We start from the raw sequence: 18,837 nt of genomic DNA, 5'->3' as shown, positions 1-18,837 counted from the left end.
CATTTTACAGCTAAATTATGCAATTCCTATATCAAATACAAAACAGGTTATTCATTGCAGAATTGAATGTTATACTGAACTTCTTACTTTGACATTCAAGGCTGTTTCCTTGTAGGTCATTGACTGATCATCATGGCTAATAGGACTTCCTGTGTTTCTGGAAGAATCTGACTTGGTAGAACAAGGGGAAGTGGCCTTCTCGCCAACTGGAGAGTGGCGAAGAGGACTGGGATCACCACCATGATGGTGATTTTCCTTGTTGTGGAAATGGTGATGGTAAGATTCTGGACAATTGTGATCTGATTTAACATCAGAATGATGCTGGGTTTCCACTTGGGAATGGTGGGAATGGGAATGGCTATAGGATTCTGGATGCTCATGATGATGGTGGGATTTTTTTAGAGCACTATACTGAAGATTCATCTCAGTATGAGAACTATGATGGAGAGATTTTGGATGAGAATTATGATGGGATTCTGGATGTTTGTGGTGATGGTGATGATGATGGGATTCCATATGGGAAGGCATCTTGTGACGTTCAGGGTGTGAAGACTTCTGAAATTCAGAATGGGAAGGCCGGTGTGTTGCTGAAGTCTGATCAGAATGTTTAGGATGCTGTTGGGATTCAGTATGCAAATGATGGTAGGGGGATTCTAAATTGGGATGGTTAGGAAATTCTGGGTGTTTGTGGTTTTGGTGAGAACGGTCATGAATTTGTTCACCACGGTGGTGTGAATCTTTGTGGGGCTCTGGACTATTATGGTGATGCTGGTGGTCAGACTCTTTGTGGGCTTGAAGTTTGGCTTCAGAATGGGAATGATAATGGGGGGCCTGGAGATGATCATGGTGGTGATAAGATTCAGAGTGTGTACTATTGTGGGATTCTGGATGGGAATTCTGATGGTGCCCTACAGAGTGGGGTAGGTTGTGAGGGTGGTGATGAGAATAATGACCATCTGGATTATGGTGATGTCTGTTGAGTGTTGGAGTTTTTGGATCCCCAGAATGAGATTGATGGTGATGGTGAAGATGATGGTCTAAATAAGAAGAGTGTTGGTGATGTCTGTCTGTGTAAACACTATTAGATTGTCTGCCAGATTCATGATTAGTGGGACTCTTTAGACCACCCTCAGAATGGGTGTGAACATCCGGATAAGAGTGATGATGATGGTCATCAGAAGGGTGATGGGAATGATGATGATGAACATCAGGATAAGAGGAGTGATGCTGGTCATGAAATTGGTGAGGAGAGGAATCATGATGCAAATTCTGATCAAGTTCAGAAGAAGAGTGGAGTGAATTATCATAATGGGAAATAGGGGGAGAGGTGAGGTACTGGTGGGAATCTTTATTGGTGGAATGATGGTGAGGATGAGAGGATTCAGCGTGAGAGGAATGGTATTGAATATCTGGAAGGGAGGAATGATGTGATCCAGAATAAGAATCACAATAATGAGGTTCTGAATGGGAATGGAGACCATGAGATTTTGACTGCAAAGTATAATAATGTAGAGGTGGATGTTTGTGGTCTTGAAGGTGGTGCAATGGAGAAGGTGAACGATTTTGGTGAGATTCTAAATGGTCTTGATTTTTTAAGACTGAGGAATTATATTGTGGGGATGGGCTTCTCTGCTCTCCACGATGATGATGTTGTGATGCAGAAGGGGATGAGCTTCTGTGATTACCATCATTATGCTGGGCGTGACGTGAAGGTGAATGGTGAAGAGATTCTGAATGGGAATTATCATAATTTTTTGAGTGTAAACAATACTGATGTGGGGATGGACTTCGGTGATCACCATCACTATGATGGTGTTGATGTGACGGAGAGGGTGAATGATGATTTGGTGCTGGATGGGAATAAACTTGACTTTTTAAATGTAGAAAATTATTTCCTGGGGATGAGTGTCTTTGGTCACTGTGACAGTGATGGTACAATGGATAAGATGGAACATGGTGGTGAGATTCTGAATGGGGATGATGGTCAGTTTCAGAGGATGGAGAATGTTTATATGAAGATGGACTGCGGTCATCACCATGATGGTTGTTATGAGATTCTGAATGGGAATGATGGCGATGGTGAGTTTCCGAATGTGGAACATGATGATGCGTTTTTTGTTGATGGTGGTGTGATAGAGAGGGTGAATGATAGCGATGAGAATCCAAATGGAAATGATGACTTTTGGTATGCAAAGAATGATGATCTAGGCTTTGGTAAGTTCTATGATGGAGGTGATGGGATGGAGAATGAGGGCGTGTTGATGAAGTATGGTGATCACCCCCATGGGAGAGATCATGATTGTAATGGTGATGAGGGATTGGTGAGAGAGAGTGGGTTCTCTGTGTATTCCTTTTTGTATCCATGACAGCCTCATTTGTTAAATGACTACTGGACTGAGCTTGTTGTATTTTGTGTGCCTTATGGCCAAGTTCTGACCTTGTCAAATGGCTCTTAGATGATCCAGTTTTATTGCTAGTGTGTCTGTTCACACTATGGTTAAGATGCTTGGGATTCCTATGTGCGGTTTTGTGCTGGTGGCGGTGATGATGATGGTGATCGATTAAATTGGAAGTCTTGTTGGAATGGTAAGGTTGACCAGACTTCTTACTTGCAGAGGAATGCTTTCTGGTGTTGGATGTTGCACTAGATGACACAGAGTTGGTACTTCCAGACCGTTTGGAAGAATGTTTCGGTTTCTTGTTTCCTTTGACCTCTGAATTTTGAGACTTGGAAGGGCTTATAGCCCTGTGGGCATCTGTTACCCCAAGAGTCTGTAGCTTGGAGGGACTTATTACCTGCCTGGTGATCTCATTTAGAAAGGCAGAAAACTTAATTTTTTCCTTCATAATGTTCTTTCTTGCTTCCTCCTTCCTCCTCTCAATTTCTTTTTCATCTAATTCTCCTTCACCAGACTGTTTGTTCTGCATTGGTAGCACCTCCATTGACTTTGCCTTTCGAAAGATTTCAGTCTGACCCTTTTTCTTTTTTAGGGTGCTTTTTCTAGATAGCATCTGGGATGACTCTGGCCCCATGGTAGTATCTTTACACCTTCTCTTCAACGAGTACTTTTTTAGACTTGCAGACTTGTTGACATGGCCATCCTCATTCAACAAGGGCACAGTATCTTCTTCATCTTCCTCAAATGCTCTTATTCGCCTGGAGATGTCAGTGCAGGACTGAGAATGTTGTGGACGGCGAACGCCTTTCTTGAACTTAGAAGCAAATTTGGCATTTTCCAAACTGCTTTCAGAAGACCAAGAGGATGATCTAGATGAAGAAGATGAGAAAGAGGAAGAACTGAAAGAGGAGGAAGATGAAGAATTAGAAGAAGAGGAAGCAGAAGTATTGGAGGACGAGGAGGACAATGAACCTGAAGATGAAGAACATGAGGATGATGTTGATGATGAGAAGGAGGAAGAACCAGCAGATGACATGGACCCATTTGATGAGATAGTTGATGTTCTTTGATGGACCTTCTTACTGCTTCTGTGGTGTTTCTTACGTTGCTTATTATGGTGATGATGGTGGGGATTGTGGTGAAGGTGGCTATTAGCATGCTCATGGGTATCATATCGTTGGACACTATGAGGAAGGTGATGGTCAATATTTTTGCGCTTTGATGCATTATGGCTGTGAATGACCAAAACAATCAAATAAATTATTCAAAAAGTTTTATAATATTCGTATTATATATTATTATGTTATGAAAGCGCATTTTTCTATTACATCATAAATTGTTCTAAACTGCTTATCCAGGGTCAGGGTGAATCTGGAGCCTATCCCAGAAAACACCCTGGACAGAACACCAGCGCACCACAGGGCACCAACATTACCTTCTGCACCATTATGCCAGTCATCTCTTTGTACATATTTGTTACATTTAGCACATTATGTGACAATTGTCACATTTATTTCTGTGGTATAGGCTCAAACCACTCCCCTATTGTAAGTAGCATTAGTCACAAAAATCATATGCTTCTTGTCAGAGATCTTCATACCTCTCAGTCAGGTGGGATCCATGACAGTGTTGATGTTGATGATGAGATGACTTATGATGATGATGTGTTTGTAAATTGGCCATTGTTCTGGTCTGTTCCCTGATTGATGCTGTGTCTCATGTTCTGACAGTTCCACCAACTGTCAGTCCTCTAAGTCTTAATTAGCCTAGTTGGTCAGAAGGTTGTGTTTAATTCTCTAGTGCCGGCTGTAATTCAAATGATAGGTTTATATTAATGAACTCATTCGAATACATTGTCTATAGTATATCATTTCTATAGTAACAACTAATTCACCGGGACTTGTATGGTGGACGATGTACATAATCTAAGGCTAATAATAAACAGATAAAAAGTTATTTATCAAATAAAAATTTATAATATGGTGAAGTCTCTGTAAGGAGACGTTTATTTAGCATTTATGGAAGGAGTCTCCAGTGTCAGCTCTTTGTAACAATCAGTAAGTATTTTTACATTCTCACATACAGATAAAATCTTGAATATTTCTTTTCAATGTTAATAACATTAATAAAGGAAAACCAATAAACTGCATCCAGAATATCATTGTTGAGAAAAAGCAATAGACTTACCTTAACCATGGAATAAAGTGGTTAAAAAAAAAATAGGTAAATATAAGAATGATGATACATTCTGCCACGGTGAGCTAATCCTGACAATGCAGCATAGTTATGAGGTTCACGACGAGTGAGAAAAAACGTCTATCATCACAACTTTTCTATCAGCACTGATCTATAACCCCACCCCTCCGCTTTCCTGTCTGTGATTTTTTCAATACAAGCCCATGCCGATGTCAATAATTCCTGCTCGACTAAGCCAACTGCCCCTGGCAAAATCAACCAGCTTTAGCAACACTACACGTGTCACACTTTTAACTGAAATTTTGGGATCAGTTAACTACCTGTATGGTATTTATGTCACTATATATACATCATTATATGAATGTATAATATGTGAAATGAAATATCACCAACTGTAAAGATGTAACAAGTCATATTTGTATTTATTCCAGCTGGTTTGTTCTGGGTGTTGGATTGCACTGTAGTAAGTGGTGTGTAGCTGGTTTGTATAGGTCATTATTGACTTTCAGCTGTAAGAGGATGTTGAATTATACAGTAGATGGAATCATTGGGAATCAATTTGAATTACGGCAATGACGCAATGCATTTTCGTCAACAGATATTTATTCATCTGTGAACATTTCACTACATATTTTACTGAATGACATCCAAGATAATAAATTGAAACAGCAAAAGAATCTGACCAAAAAAACAAGACAAAAACGATTCACATTAAATGAATATTAAAAACTGAGTTTTACATGTATATACTTGCAAGGCAATGATCATGCCAAGTACAGAAGCCCTGAACCCCCTTGTGGAAAAAAATATTAATGTTAAAAAATATTGATAAATAAATAAAAGTCATAGTGGCCATTTTGACCATGTGAATTTGATATACTATAATTGAACGCATTTGAATGAATTATCAGTCATTAGATGTACAATGTGTCAAATAAATTCCAATAAAGCAATGTCTAGCTTACTTACTATGTGGGGAAGATGCATATGGAATAAGTATTATATGCCAATATTAATACATTGTGGATTGTTGAAGTCAAAATAATGAGATAACATTATTAAGAAATAACATAGTAATTCAATATTTTTTGTGGGTCAGGGCTTCCGTAGCCAAGATATGCAGTACATAAGGAATATTTTCTAGAAAATGTGACCCTTTCAAGTAGATTGGATTAAAGCTAATTTTAATCTAAAAATTAAAATCATTATAAGAACAGCTTTTCTCACAAATGTTTCCATTACAGCTGCAGCGAGTTGTTCTAATATTGGGTTCTCAGCTTCCATTTCTCTTTTAGTCCCCTACAAACCAATCAATGGTCAACTGTGTAATACAGCACATCCTTCCTGGATAATCAATGACAGCAGGACAGTGATGTTACCCTGCAGCAAAGAGAATGGAAGGACACAAACAAACCTACAGCATGAACTGTCAATGTAGATATGGACAAAATAACATGTTTATGTCAGTCCTTTTCCTATTATTCCTATTATGTATTTGTAAGAAGGACATTTCTTTCTTTCTGGCTTTGCTGGAGAAACACAATTTAAAGTCTGATTACTTTAACAAGAAAAAACCTGAATACAAATTTTCTTGAAGTAAATTCTACATCTCTTTTTAAAATTCACTTTCATTGGTTATATTGGAATGAGTGGCAATATATTGTTATTGTGATATCATTTTCTTTATCAAAAGGTTAAAGCTGTAGCTATTTCAATAACAAACCACAACAGATTATTTATTATTATTTTTAATTGGTTGTTTGATTCTGGAGATGTTTTTTTCACTATTATGGAAGGAGTCTCCAGTGTGGCTGCTTTGTAACGGTCAGTAAGTTTTCTACCATGGGAATGAGGACTTCGCACTCTAGCTTCGCGGTAACATGACTAGCTGCGATTTGTTTTTGTCTTATTACCTTCAAGCTTTATTAGGTACATCTGTATACCTGCTCATTCATCCAATTATCCAATTAGCTGGTCATGTGGCAGCACAATGCACAAAATTATTCAGATACAACAGTATATACACTTTACACAGAATGGTGCAAAAAACAAAATAACATCCAGTGAGCTGCAGTTCTGTGGGTGGAAACAACTTGATGAAAGAGGTCAGAGAATGCCCAGACTGGTTCGAGCTGACAGGAAGCCTGTGGGAATGGAAATAACAACTCTTTACAGCTATGGTGAACAGAAAAGCATTTCAGAATGCACAACACGTCAAACCTTGTGGTGGATGGGCTACAACGGCAGATTCAGATTCAGTTTCAGCCACATGATAGGATGATTTGATCAGTGCATGAATGAGTAGGTGTACAAGTGTTCCTAATAAAGTGGTCAGTGAACATACATCAGAGCTTCATACATACACAAGGCTGAGTCAGTTGAAAACCTTTTTTACTTTGCATTGGTAATTGCAAATAGGTGTCACCAAAGAGTATAATTTTTCTACATCATCTACATTTCGTTCAGTGCAAGTGTTCCAGCCCATAACGAATGCCTGGATGCCTCAAGTAAAAAACAGACTGTTTCTCTAATTTAGGTCTCACTTTTAAGGTTTTCATTTGACTAACCCTTGTATATAAAAAAAAAAAGAACATCAACAAAACAATCTCATTGAATTCAGGCTGTCATTTTGAGCTGCTAATTATAGCGATAAATTTTCCATATGCTTTGAAATGACTAAGTCTGATAGAGCGAACAGCTGAATATAATGCGCATTATAAAGACAACAGTGAACAATAAGTAAAATCAGCAATCAAAATGAGTTATTCTGCTGGATGGTTTAGTTAGTTGAATACAACATTAGGCATTGGGAGAACATCTAAAAAAAAAAAAAAAAAATAAGTAACCAAGTTTCATGTCCTAATGACGTGAATGAGCAGAACTAGCGCTTCTACACAATCAGACAATACACAGAAAAACAAAATAAACAATGACAGTAGAAATCAGGTAGCACTGCTTATGTCCGTTTTGACATCAGAAGATTTAAAACTTGGGTCAAATAATATAGTCTGACCTGCTCTATTGACATTTAAAGGAAAGAGAAACACTAAAACATATTACAGAGCAAAATTATTCTCAAACGTAATGGCTTATTCCATTTTTCCAGATCTTTAATCAACAACTTTGCTTGATCTGTCCTCAGTTATGAACTCTTATACAGAAGCAATTCACGCTGAAGCAGGATTGTGTCTCAGTTCACTGGTCCCTTGGGTATGAAATGTCTCTGTAGCTGCTCCTGCATGTCACTCCACCACCAGCTCAAAGCACTCCGCCTCCTCAAACTCAGCATTCATCTTTGCAGCTAGAATGTCCAGTTCTGACATCTTAAGAGGAGAATAAACAGAGGCAGAATAAAATCAAAAGCATGAACATTAGGCTAGCGCTATAGAACAATGTTGAATGTTTGATTAGTCAGAGGGCTTATGCAAGGCAAATCATTGGTTTATGTTAATGCACTTGTTTTAAGATGATATTTTTTTCTATAGCAACACCTTAGACCAGGACTCATATGGTGGTAAACAGCTTTTAACATTTGTTCAATCATTGATATGGTGAAGCTTTCTGTAAGGAGATATTTATTTAGCATTTATGGAAGGAGTCTCCAGTGTCAGCGCTTTGTAACAGTCGGAGGTAAAGCTGTAACTAAGTTATCAAAACACAGGAAATCTTCAGGATGGAGGGCTTTGTGTTTGACTAAGCACGCAAATTTGCTGTCGAACTTTATTTCTGTAAAAGTTATGATCATGATGAGACTTGAAGAATGAAAATGTATCGAAAAAAACTGTTTTTTTTTTTTTTCATGGAAATGTTTTGAATATTCTATAGGTAAAGTACATTCAGGTACATCCCATAAAATGAGACTCAAGAATACTAATATACAATTAATACTAATGTATACTAACTACTACTAAGAATACTAAAGGACAATTACTTAAGTACTGTCCACTTCTGTCCTTCCCTCACCTTTATCTGTTGAACCCTCTTCCTCCGTGCGTTCTTCTTCACCAGACAAACCCCAGGAATGTTCAGATCGGGCTCTGGAGTGTTAGCAACACTGTCGTCAGCTGCCGAGAGGTTGAAGGATCCGACGCACATGGAAGAAGAAGCTCCTCTGGACACATCGGTTTTACGGATCACCTCTGGGGTCTGGAGTCTCTCGAACCCGAACAGAGTCTCTCTGCGGGTGGGGGACGAGGCAGACTGAGGCTTGGGGCTCTCAAACGAGCGGTCTCCCACGCTTAAGCGGCTGTAGGAGCGCCGTACTTTGTGGGACCACACAGGGTCCTGCTCTGGTTGTCCTGTATGGGGAGAGGGGGACGCAGAGGCCTGGATGGGAGAGAGGATCACGGGTTTGGACACAGTCGTCTCGGCTTGGGGTGGACTTGAGACCTTGGACCTTTTTCTCGCTTCACCAGATACTCTTTTCTCCACATTTTCTTTATTAGGCTCAGATGTGGCCTGTGAAAAGGTTACAGAGCAAAATTAATCAAACATTTGCAGGAGCAACAAAGTCATTTCTATATCTGTATACAGATATACAGTGTGTGTATGTATATGTGTATATACACACACACACACACTCTATATACATATACATGCATACATACATGTGTATATATTATATATATGTATACACACACATACATATACACTGTGTGTATGTATATGTTTTTTTTTTTTTTTTTTTTTTTTTTTTTTTTTAATATATTCACCTGGGTTTTCCTTGGTGCAATCTTCCTCACAGTGATCGATCGTTTGACAGGCACACATGGAGCCTTGGGGATAAAACAGTAACAGATATGAGTGTCCAAAGCAAAGTGTCCACAACAGAGTGGAGAATTTTCACACACAAAATGTATGCAATCAAATTTCCTCTCGTCTCCAACACTGATGGCCATTTCTCACCTCAGCTTTAGGAGGTATATTTTCTTCATTCGCGGACAGGCGTGCTGATCTCCTGCGTGGTGGGCTGCCTCCATCTGACTCTACAAATCAAAAATCGGATTTACTCATTGAAGAGGATGAGAGTAGATTTGGGGCAAAACACATGTAAAATTAACAAACTATAACTTTCACAGTCAATATTTAAAACCAGAGCGCTCCTTTTGTATTTTTTTAATGCGAGTCTGTTTTTACTCTTCTGATTGCAATTAAGAAACTTTTGCTTGATGTCAGCAACTTTTTATGTTACACTTGCCTTGTTGTAAACACTTTTAGTTTTATTTGTTGTAATGATTCCACCTATAAAAGTGCCAATAACGCTGCATTATATATTCTTTTATTTTTAGCTACATTTTGCATAGATACATTTTCTAACAATTCATTTCCAAATACAAAACCAAGATACAGTTAAGTGCACAGAAGTGTGTTAGGTCTTGAAGCCTTTCCTTCATTATCACAATTAGCAAAAATGGCCAAAGTGCATGTAAAGATACTGAAAGGGAAGCATTCAAAACTAAACGTGGAATTTTTCAGGTCTCCTGCCCTTTGTTTTGGATTTTGTTTTGACATTTCCTTGGTAATTTCCTTTCACTCTTTGGTCATGCTTTGCATCCACACTTCAGAACTCATTTCTGAATTATCATTTTTATATGTCAGCTCTGTAAAATCAGGTCATGTGAATTTCCTGATTCCTGACTCCTCACAGCTTAAAGCTGTTTAACAGCTTGAGTCCTTTTTAACTTCTGATGCTGTAAATCCCAGGTTCCCAACCGCAGTCTTCATGAACCCTCTGTCCTGCACATTTTATTGTTTTCCCAAAAAAGCTAATTTAGCCAATCAACAGCTCTTCTTGAGTTGAAGTGTGTGTGTGTGTGTGTGTGTGTGTGTGTGTGTGTAGGAGCAGGGAAAGCCCTAAAATGTGAAGGTCAGGGGGTTTACCAGGACCAGAGTTGGGAACCTGTGCTGTAAATAAACCTTAACTCAATCATGTGGACTGTTTTAAATTACGCAGTGGTTAGGGTTTTGGATAACTTCTCAGAAGGTTGTGAGTTTGAATCCCAGTGCTGCCAAGCTGCCCTTTTTGGGCTCTTGAGCAAGACCCTTAACCTTCAGCTGCTCAGCTCAGATGTAAGTAGCTTTGGATGAAAGCATCTGCCAAATGATTGTAATGTATTGTAATAAATGTATCATGGAAAATGACTATACAACATAATGAGGCATATGAAATGAGGCGCATTAAGAGGGATGTGAACTTCTCAGAGAACTCTTGAGAATATTTAGATTTTGAATTTATTTTTGCACCCAGGACCCGAGGGAGTACAAACTTTTGCACTGAGCTAAAAACATAAACAATATTGCTGTCACTACATAATAATTAGTTGAAATTGGTACTACACGGTACATTTTTGTTGGTATTGTAGATTGTTTATCTACATTTTATCCTTTTATGATGTTTTTTGGAAAAAAGGCACACATAGTATTAAAACTGCAGTCTAGCTAGCGTTAGCTTAGCTTCTTGAAAATGGCAACAGGGACTATTTGAGCTCGATAACGTGGTAGGTTTGCTCAAAATGCGAGCTAACTACCTAAACTAGTATTCATTCTGACTTTTTAGTTCCACAGAACTAGTAAATGTTCTACTTACTTCTGCTCTGGTTGTTGTTTTTGCTCGTGTGTCCAGTGGACGCTGCTCGCGCTGTTCTGCTACTCATCTTGCAAAGCAAATAAATCCGTGTAACTAAGTAGTTACTTCGACATTCACTAAAACAAACGGTCTAATAATCACTTAAACTCTAAAGATAGACAATATTATCTTAATTCGGGTTAATTAGTAGTAATTATGTTAGCCGTGAGCGCTAAGTTCAGTTCAACACCCGACAATGTTTCAAAATTGCCCGCCTTAACCAAAATGGCGGAACAAGGGGCGGGGCTACAATTATTTAACTTATTCATTTTATTTTATTTTTTATTTATTTTAAATTAATCTCACCAAGTAGAATTAACAGATCAAACAAACCCGTATATCTTTACTCTTGTATACAAATTTACACAAAAAAAAATCTAAACAAATGACAGTTTTAATTGCTTGTTGTTTTAAGCAGGGCTTATTGTATCAATGTAATACATCATCTCCCCTTTTAAAAGAAGTAAATCATAACATATTACTTTAAATGTAAGAATTTGCACTTATGTATAAGAAATTTAGCTATTATTTAGCTATTATTCGATTTGTTTTTAATTATTAAACTTATCATATATGAATCTACAACTATTTACCTACTCTTTCATTTTTTTAGTTAATTCAAATTTCAAATACAATGTCGAAGAAATGTGAGTAAGATTTGTCATTTCAATTTAATCCACAATACACAGGCACTGAGTTGTAAACATTTATTTATTTTACGGTCCTTCTCGACAGAGGGCGGTGTTTTTCAAGTTTGACGTGAAAATGTCAATATGTGACGTCATTACTGTGCGACTATAGCGGAAGAGACGTGGCAAAGAAAATCCTTTCCGGAAGAAAATGTTGCTCAAATATGAAGATAAATAGCTAGGTTGGCACACTTTACACAGTAGAGAGAAGATTGACTTGTGGTGATTTCCTGAATTCCCTGTAAGTAAGGAGGGTTTATTTTGCTGGCTAAATGTCTGACAGTTTGTGTGGAAATGTGTAGTTTAAATATAGCTAGCTACTAGCTATCACAGATAGCTAGCAGAGCTGCTAGCTGTTGTATTATATCGCTACATCACATTAGGTTGCTTTTAAGTATCAGTATTTAACAACAGTGTCGTTTGGGATTGCTAGAGATTTTCTAGCAGTCTGTCTGTACTTATTATGTCATCTTAAATCACTGAACATTTAGTTGTTTTGGGTGGCAACACGGGTGTGTTTATGCGCAGTTTGACAGGCAGACCATGGGTCTGTGTAAGTGTCCGAAGAGGAAGGTGACGAACCTGTTCTGCTTCGAGCATCGTGTCAATGTGTGTGAACACTGCCTAGTGTCCAATCACAGCAAGGTTAGTCATTTAATTTCAAGTAGATTCTTCCAATATTTCTCCTTAGATCAGGTATGAACTACAAAGCAACTCCTTTGTATTGATTATTACTGTTTTGCTTCTGTCTTGTGCAGTGTATTGTGCAATCCTACCTGCAGTGGCTCCAGGACAGTGATTACAATCCTAACTGCAGTCTGTGTAAACAGCCTCTAAATTCCCAGGACACTGTGAGATTAGTGTGCTATGGTGAGGAATAACAATTTATATATATATACTGATCGTCCTTGCCATCATCTTTTATTCTCTGTTTACTGTCCAGTCCACTCATTTTCACTTTTATTTTCCCTGTCAAGCACACAGTGGAAAAGTTGCTTATTAGTTGTTTGGTCATCTAATATTGCTCAGATTTTAGTACGACTTCAGAATGGGTCATTTTTATCTGAACAGAACAGAAGGCACAAAATTGTATTAATTATGCCTATAAGAAAACCACTGATATCAGTATTGTATTGAAAATAAAAAAAAAAATACAAATCAAAACTGTGAGGACCAGTCAAAAACAAAGTGATTATCTGATAGTTAGCGGGTTGTGAAATAGAAATCTAAACAAGCCCTTTTGAAATGATGGCTAGACTTTTGTGTCAGGTGGCTGATCCTTTTCTTTCCGTCTCAGATCTTTTCCACTGGTCCTGCTTGAATGAACTGGCATCACGCCTGCCCCTGTATACAGCGCCAGCGGGTTACCAGTGCCCGACATGCCAGGGACCTGTTTTTCCACCCACCAACCTCGCCAGCCCTGTGGCCGACATGCTGAGAACGCAACTGTCCTCAGTGAACTGGGCACGAGCAGGACTGGGCCTTCCGCTGGTGAGTAGTAGGGTGAGTCATGATGCGTCTTTATAGTAAAGGTGTATGGAAAAGTAGACTGGCATTTAAAGATACTGTTTAAGAATAAACAGTAACGTCTGATCAGAACACACCGACTAAACTAAAATGGGAGTATTGTAATGAAATGATAATTTAACGCAAGAAGTTTCTGTTCCTCCTTGCCGCTGCTTTTAAATGAGTTTCCAATCTTCAGGTCGAAGACCAGCCTGAGGTTGAAGAAAGCACAACACACGATGTGACTGATTATACAGACTGGACCTTTGATGGTGAGTCCAGCCTACTGTTTCATAAAAATCATAAAAATCAGTTCCTCTAGGCGTGTGTACCATATACTGAAGGTTCGGTTCTGCTCCTTCTTCGTTCTCTTTGTTTGTACTGTATATTAACATCTTGTTCCTCTGATTCCCAGCACCTTCTGCTGAGTCGTCCATTTCTGCCCCGTCACTCTCTTATGCCCCAGAGCCGACAGCCACTCTGGCATGTTCCCATCAGGACTTGGGGCACAGCCACAGCGTACACAATAACGGAGGATTGGGGGTACAGGAGCACTCCGTCATCGACATGATCACAGCCACTGCACCGGACACTATCGTCATCAACAAAGGTATGGAAAGCTCTGTATTTAACATTAATGACAGTAAGATGGGCAGCTGGATGTTTAAGCCCATTTGGATTAATTAGAAACAGTCTGAGAGCTGTTTCTATTTTATTGTGTATTAAAAACACATACAAAACTGATTCAGGTTATTCTTGTTATTTAATAATATATATGAAATTACAATCTATCTGAATTTCCTTTTGCCCTGTTTCAAAATTTGATGGAAGCTATACATTATATCCAGATCACAAAAATATATCTAATAATAATTTTGGTCTAACTAAAGTAGGCCCCGTTACAGATTCACCACCTTGTCGTAATATTTGAAAAGACATATTCCTATTACAAATATTTAGCAATATAATAATAATAATAATAATAATACTATACAAAAATATTGGCCAAAAAAAAAAAAGAAAGGTGGCTGAAAATTTGGACCAGGATACAAAAGCATGACACATTTTATAATAGATTTATATTTTATCTTTTGATGTCAGCTCAGTAATAATGAGGTGAGGTTTTTTTATTACCTTATAGATTTTCAATTAACCATTATTTAATTAATGGTTTTCATCTTTCAGAAGTGTAGACAAAGTAAATTATTACATTTTTTTGTAGTACAAAAAGCTATTTTAACAAATGATTTATCTAATGTATAATAATTTATTATTATTATACACAGAGCTCTTTGTTTTTGTATTTAGACCAGAGTTTGCCGAATTTCAGTTTTGCATCACTACAATATACTCTTTTATTTACATCATTCATCTCTAGTTCTTTGTGTTTTTGTGACAATACGTTTACTGTCTCAGAAATAACAAGTCATATAAATTAATTGAATGAATTGTGTTTGAGTAATAAATAATAAATTTCACAACTCATTGACTAAGTGGACAGACCCTACTGATTTCCGTTGTGTAAATGGTATGAGGTGTAGTTTCAGTGATGAGTTACTGGAGCAGCCACAAAGCTGATGCATGTTTGTGATGCCAAAAGTTCAGTTTGTGCAGCAGAGAAAATGGACTCCAGAGTATATATATAAAACTTCTGGCATGCTTGTGTAAAATGTCTGTTGCTATCATGCTGAACATAGTTGTGAGTGTGTATGTGATCTTTATTACTTACTGAAATGTGAAATGTGTGGGGTTTTTTTTGGGTTTTTTTTTTCCTCAGCTTCTTCACCTAGAAAGGTGTACGACACACGAGAATCAGGCCACACTTCGGACACCCAAATCGACTTCGATGACGATAAGTACCGGCGAAGGCCAGCACTCAGCTGGTTTGCACAGATCCTAAAGTGAGTTTCTTCACACTTCAGCTTAGCTTTGTTTTTTGTTTGTTTGTTTTGTAACTCTGTAACTGGGCGTCTGTGTTCATACCTACTTTCATAATTTCATACAGTGATAGTTGGGCATGCAGTAATGTTGTATACAGAGATGCACACTGAGCATTATTTATCAATTATTTAGTGAAGTTGTGTAAAAGTATCAGAAACTCAACAGCTCTCGTAGGAGTCTACAGTTTTTCTGGATTTTCATGAATACCAAATTTCTTGTGTAAATGCTCCCGAAAATGTTTAAGAATAAATTTGTTCGTATTCAACATGATAATTGAAGTTCAAATGCATGGATCATTCATTTCCACCACACTCTACAGAAATCCCATAGAGTTTCATGCCTGTTATATGGGTATTTATGTCCATAACTGGTAGCATTGTGATCACTGTATGAAATTATAATGTGTATGTGTGTATATATAATATACACATACACACACACATTTTTTATATATATATATATATATATATATATGAGAGAGAGAGAGAGAGAGATAGTCAAGCTTATGTCTTTTCTCTTATAAATATTTGGGGATTAAAAAATTGGGGAGAAAAAGACTGTGCTTTTCTGAATTGTTTGAACGATAACTCGTAGTAGTGTACAATTTCCTGTACAATTTTAAATTGTGGAGCTTCTATGCAAAAAGATTGCCATATTTGGTAATTTAGTATAGTTGAAATTAAAATCACTGACAGTGTAGTATTGTGGAGAGACGATAAAACAGTTATGTCACACAAGCCTAGTTATTAGTGTAATTGTGCTGGTTGTGAAACTCCCAAGTATTCACCCTGAGGTGGATGTAGGCCTTATTTACTTCCACCTTCAGGATGTGTCTTCAGAAGCAGGTTTTCCCAGTATTCAAACCGGGAAATCTTGTTCTAGAGACATCTGTCTCTAGACACGAGGAGGCATATTTACATCAGATATCTCAGTGCTTACATATTTTACATATTTTGTTTTGGTTTTAGTGTCCGTTTAAGCCACCTCAGTTTCTGTGTATTATCTATGGTTATTTTTTTTGTTTTTCCTGCCAGGAACCGCTTGGGCCCTAAGAGAAGGACATTCACACTAAAGCAGAGAATCTTCATGCTCATGCTCCTGGGAGTGATCGGCTTCTTTACCCTCATCATCATCATGGCCAAGCTGGGCCGGGCTTCTGCTGACGAAGACCCCAACCTGGACCCCATGTTCAACCCCAATATCAGAGTGGGCAACATGTGAACAGAGTGCAGCTCCTGTAGAAGAAAACGAGCAGGAAGTGCAGTGTGACTGTCCTGAGGGCCGGGACCAATGCGTAAATGCCTGTTATCATTGTGGGAATGATGATAAGCCAGTCACTTTTCTTCCTATTGAAAAATCTCCTCCTTCATTTGACCAGTTGCAAAAGTCTTCTGTTTGCTATTTAATTCAAAGTTGTCTTTGAATTAACATCTGGAAGGCACTCTGAAAATTAGACCGTATTTAACACTTTGCAGTGTTTATGTGAATGCAGTAATTGGATATGTGTGTTTTTGGTAGGAAGGAGAGAACATTCTGAGAAAGCAATATGCCTAATTTGCATAGTTTAATTTAAAAAAAAAAAAGGTTAGAATTTAAGCATTTGCAGTTGCAATTCCATGGTATTGGATACCAAAGCTGTCCTTTGCAGCTCCAAATAGAAATGAGTGAGACATTGCAGTGAGATAACGGTGTGTGTGTGTGTGTGTGTGTGTGTGTGTACAATCATTAATATGGTTCATGCCATATTTTTGAATGACATTTGGGTTAAAATGGCACAGAGCCATGTTCTGACTAAATAATAACCTGGCTCACCATTGTCCAATCTGTCCACATGTTCAATCTGTATATTCCAAAATATATTGTTTATTCTGTAACGTATTTTCAGATTCCGGTTTTAATCTGAAAACAGTCAGTAGAACTGGTCTTTAAACTGAAGATCATTTGGTTTTTGCTCTTTGATTTTTGTTCGTGTATCTGATCACGCTTTACATTAAGGTTCGCTTAACTGACGTTATTTAACGTGTTAGTTAACACAAAGAAAACATGACACTTTTATATAGTCAATTGATGTTTTTTTTTTTAACAAACCAAAAAAGCTAAATAACACCTGCATTAATCAATGTACATATCATCAATGAGTAAAATTAAAGCCCATAATAAACAACACGAATTAGTAATGAATGTTTGCGGTTGTTAACTGAAAAAGTGTATAGTTTTAATACTCCCAGAGAACTTTAGGAGGATGTTGTAATTTAATTTTTGATCATTTCTGTGGATTTTTAGTCATGGATTGAATAAAACAGTCAGTGCAGGTGTATTATGGTTCGTTATGTAAGGAATAATACATTGGGGCGGGGATGCTGTTGTTGTTACACTGATAATAACACTCCAATAACACACTATAACCAATAACTTCAAGTGTTTTATTCCTCTTATACCACAGCAATTTGCCAGCAATTCCAATTCATTCATTACAATTAATTTGTTAATGAATGACACATCATGCTAGTTGGATTTAATGTTGTGGAACATCCATAAGATGAGTTAGTTCCTGTGATCACTTACATTATAGCAGTCGTCTCCCTCGCCACCCGCTTTTTATTCCTCTGTCTTAAAGGTAATAAGAAAAAAATGCAGCTTATGTTACCGAGAAACCAGAAAGCCCCGAAGATTTTCCTGTAGCGGAAAACTTACTGACTTTTACAAAGCACTGACGCTGGAGACTCCTTCCATAAACGTTAAATAAACTTCTCCTTACAGAAACTTCACCACATCGATGATTAGAAGTTTTTCTTTGCTATATAACTTTTGTTATCCATTTATTATTAGTTTTAGATGATTTTAAGCTTTACTATAAACTTGTGATTTGAATTACAGCTGGAGCTGCTGTTAGAGAAAATTAATCAACACTTCTGACCGATCATACTCGAGGATATGGTGGTATGTTAACTAATGCAGTAAATAATTTGAGGTAAAGGAACCTAAATGTAAAGCATTGCTGTACATCTGATGGAAATCTCTTATATTGCCGTCACTACATCTTGGTTGCACTTTTCCTTCCCCCCCAGTCAGGTTTCTCTGTTCCTGGCTCTCTTCGCTTTAAAAGAATCTACATATATGATGATAGACACTGTACAATATGACCTTTTTAGTAGTCACTCGAGTTTGGGAGAGAGGACGTGTTTGTACAGTATTCATCTCTGATAGACAAGTGATTCTGAGCTAACAGGATTTTGCTGTTTGTGTCAAACTCTCTATTAAATTATGAACTTTATAAAATATCCTGTTCATTTTTTTTTTGTTTCACCAACACTGACTGAAGGGATTCAGTCATCTGTGTCACTGTGAATGCCTACTTTTCACTTTGATTTAGAGAAGATCATACATGAAAATCTAACACGTCTCCATGACACAACCATTTACTGGGACGAGGAGTAGGCAATCCGTTCTTTTATTTATTCATCTTTAGTAGGTGAGGGAT

At 37.6% G+C, this 18,837-nt stretch overlaps 2 protein-coding genes across 4 annotated transcripts; one reads left to right on the top strand and one right to left on the bottom strand.

Annotated features, from left to right (window-relative positions):
* Positions 1-6,327: 6,327 nt before the first annotated feature.
* On the bottom strand, positions 6,328-11,444 carry cdca5 (cell division cycle associated 5). Its single transcript, XM_026922292.3, has 5 exons — positions 11,182-11,444; positions 9,501-9,580; positions 9,308-9,370; positions 8,559-9,053; positions 6,328-7,918 (listed from the first exon to the last, which is right to left on the bottom strand). The coding sequence occupies exons 1-5, from the start codon at positions 11,246-11,248 to the stop codon at positions 7,838-7,840; spliced, it is 786 nt and encodes a 261-aa protein (XP_026778093.3). The 5' UTR covers positions 11,249-11,444; the 3' UTR covers positions 6,328-7,837.
* A 547-nt stretch (positions 11,445-11,991) lies between these two features.
* On the top strand, positions 11,992-17,920 carry zfpl1 (zinc finger protein-like 1). Of its 3 annotated transcripts, none has more exons than XM_026921865.3 (8): positions 11,992-12,150; positions 12,438-12,554; positions 12,668-12,779; positions 13,207-13,400; positions 13,615-13,687; positions 13,831-14,025; positions 15,193-15,316; positions 16,391-17,920. In XM_026921865.3, the coding sequence occupies exons 2-8, from the start codon at positions 12,453-12,455 to the stop codon at positions 16,575-16,577; spliced, it is 987 nt and encodes a 328-aa protein (XP_026777666.3). In that variant the 5' UTR covers positions 11,992-12,150; positions 12,438-12,452; the 3' UTR covers positions 16,578-17,920. The 3 variants fall into 3 exon arrangements, with proteins under 3 accessions (XP_026777666.3, XP_026777664.3, XP_026777665.3); XM_026921863.3 differs by having other exon boundaries at positions 13,207-13,412; XM_026921864.3 differs by having other exon boundaries at positions 12,004-12,150; positions 12,401-12,554; positions 13,207-13,412.
* Positions 17,921-18,837: the final 917 nt, after the last annotated feature.

Source organism: Pangasianodon hypophthalmus, chromosome 27 (assembly GCF_027358585.1).
Source record: "Pangasianodon hypophthalmus isolate fPanHyp1 chromosome 27, fPanHyp1.pri, whole genome shotgun sequence".
Taxonomy (NCBI): domain Eukaryota; kingdom Metazoa; phylum Chordata; class Actinopteri; order Siluriformes; family Pangasiidae; genus Pangasianodon; species Pangasianodon hypophthalmus.
This window is presented reverse-complemented; position numbering and strand designations above follow the sequence as displayed.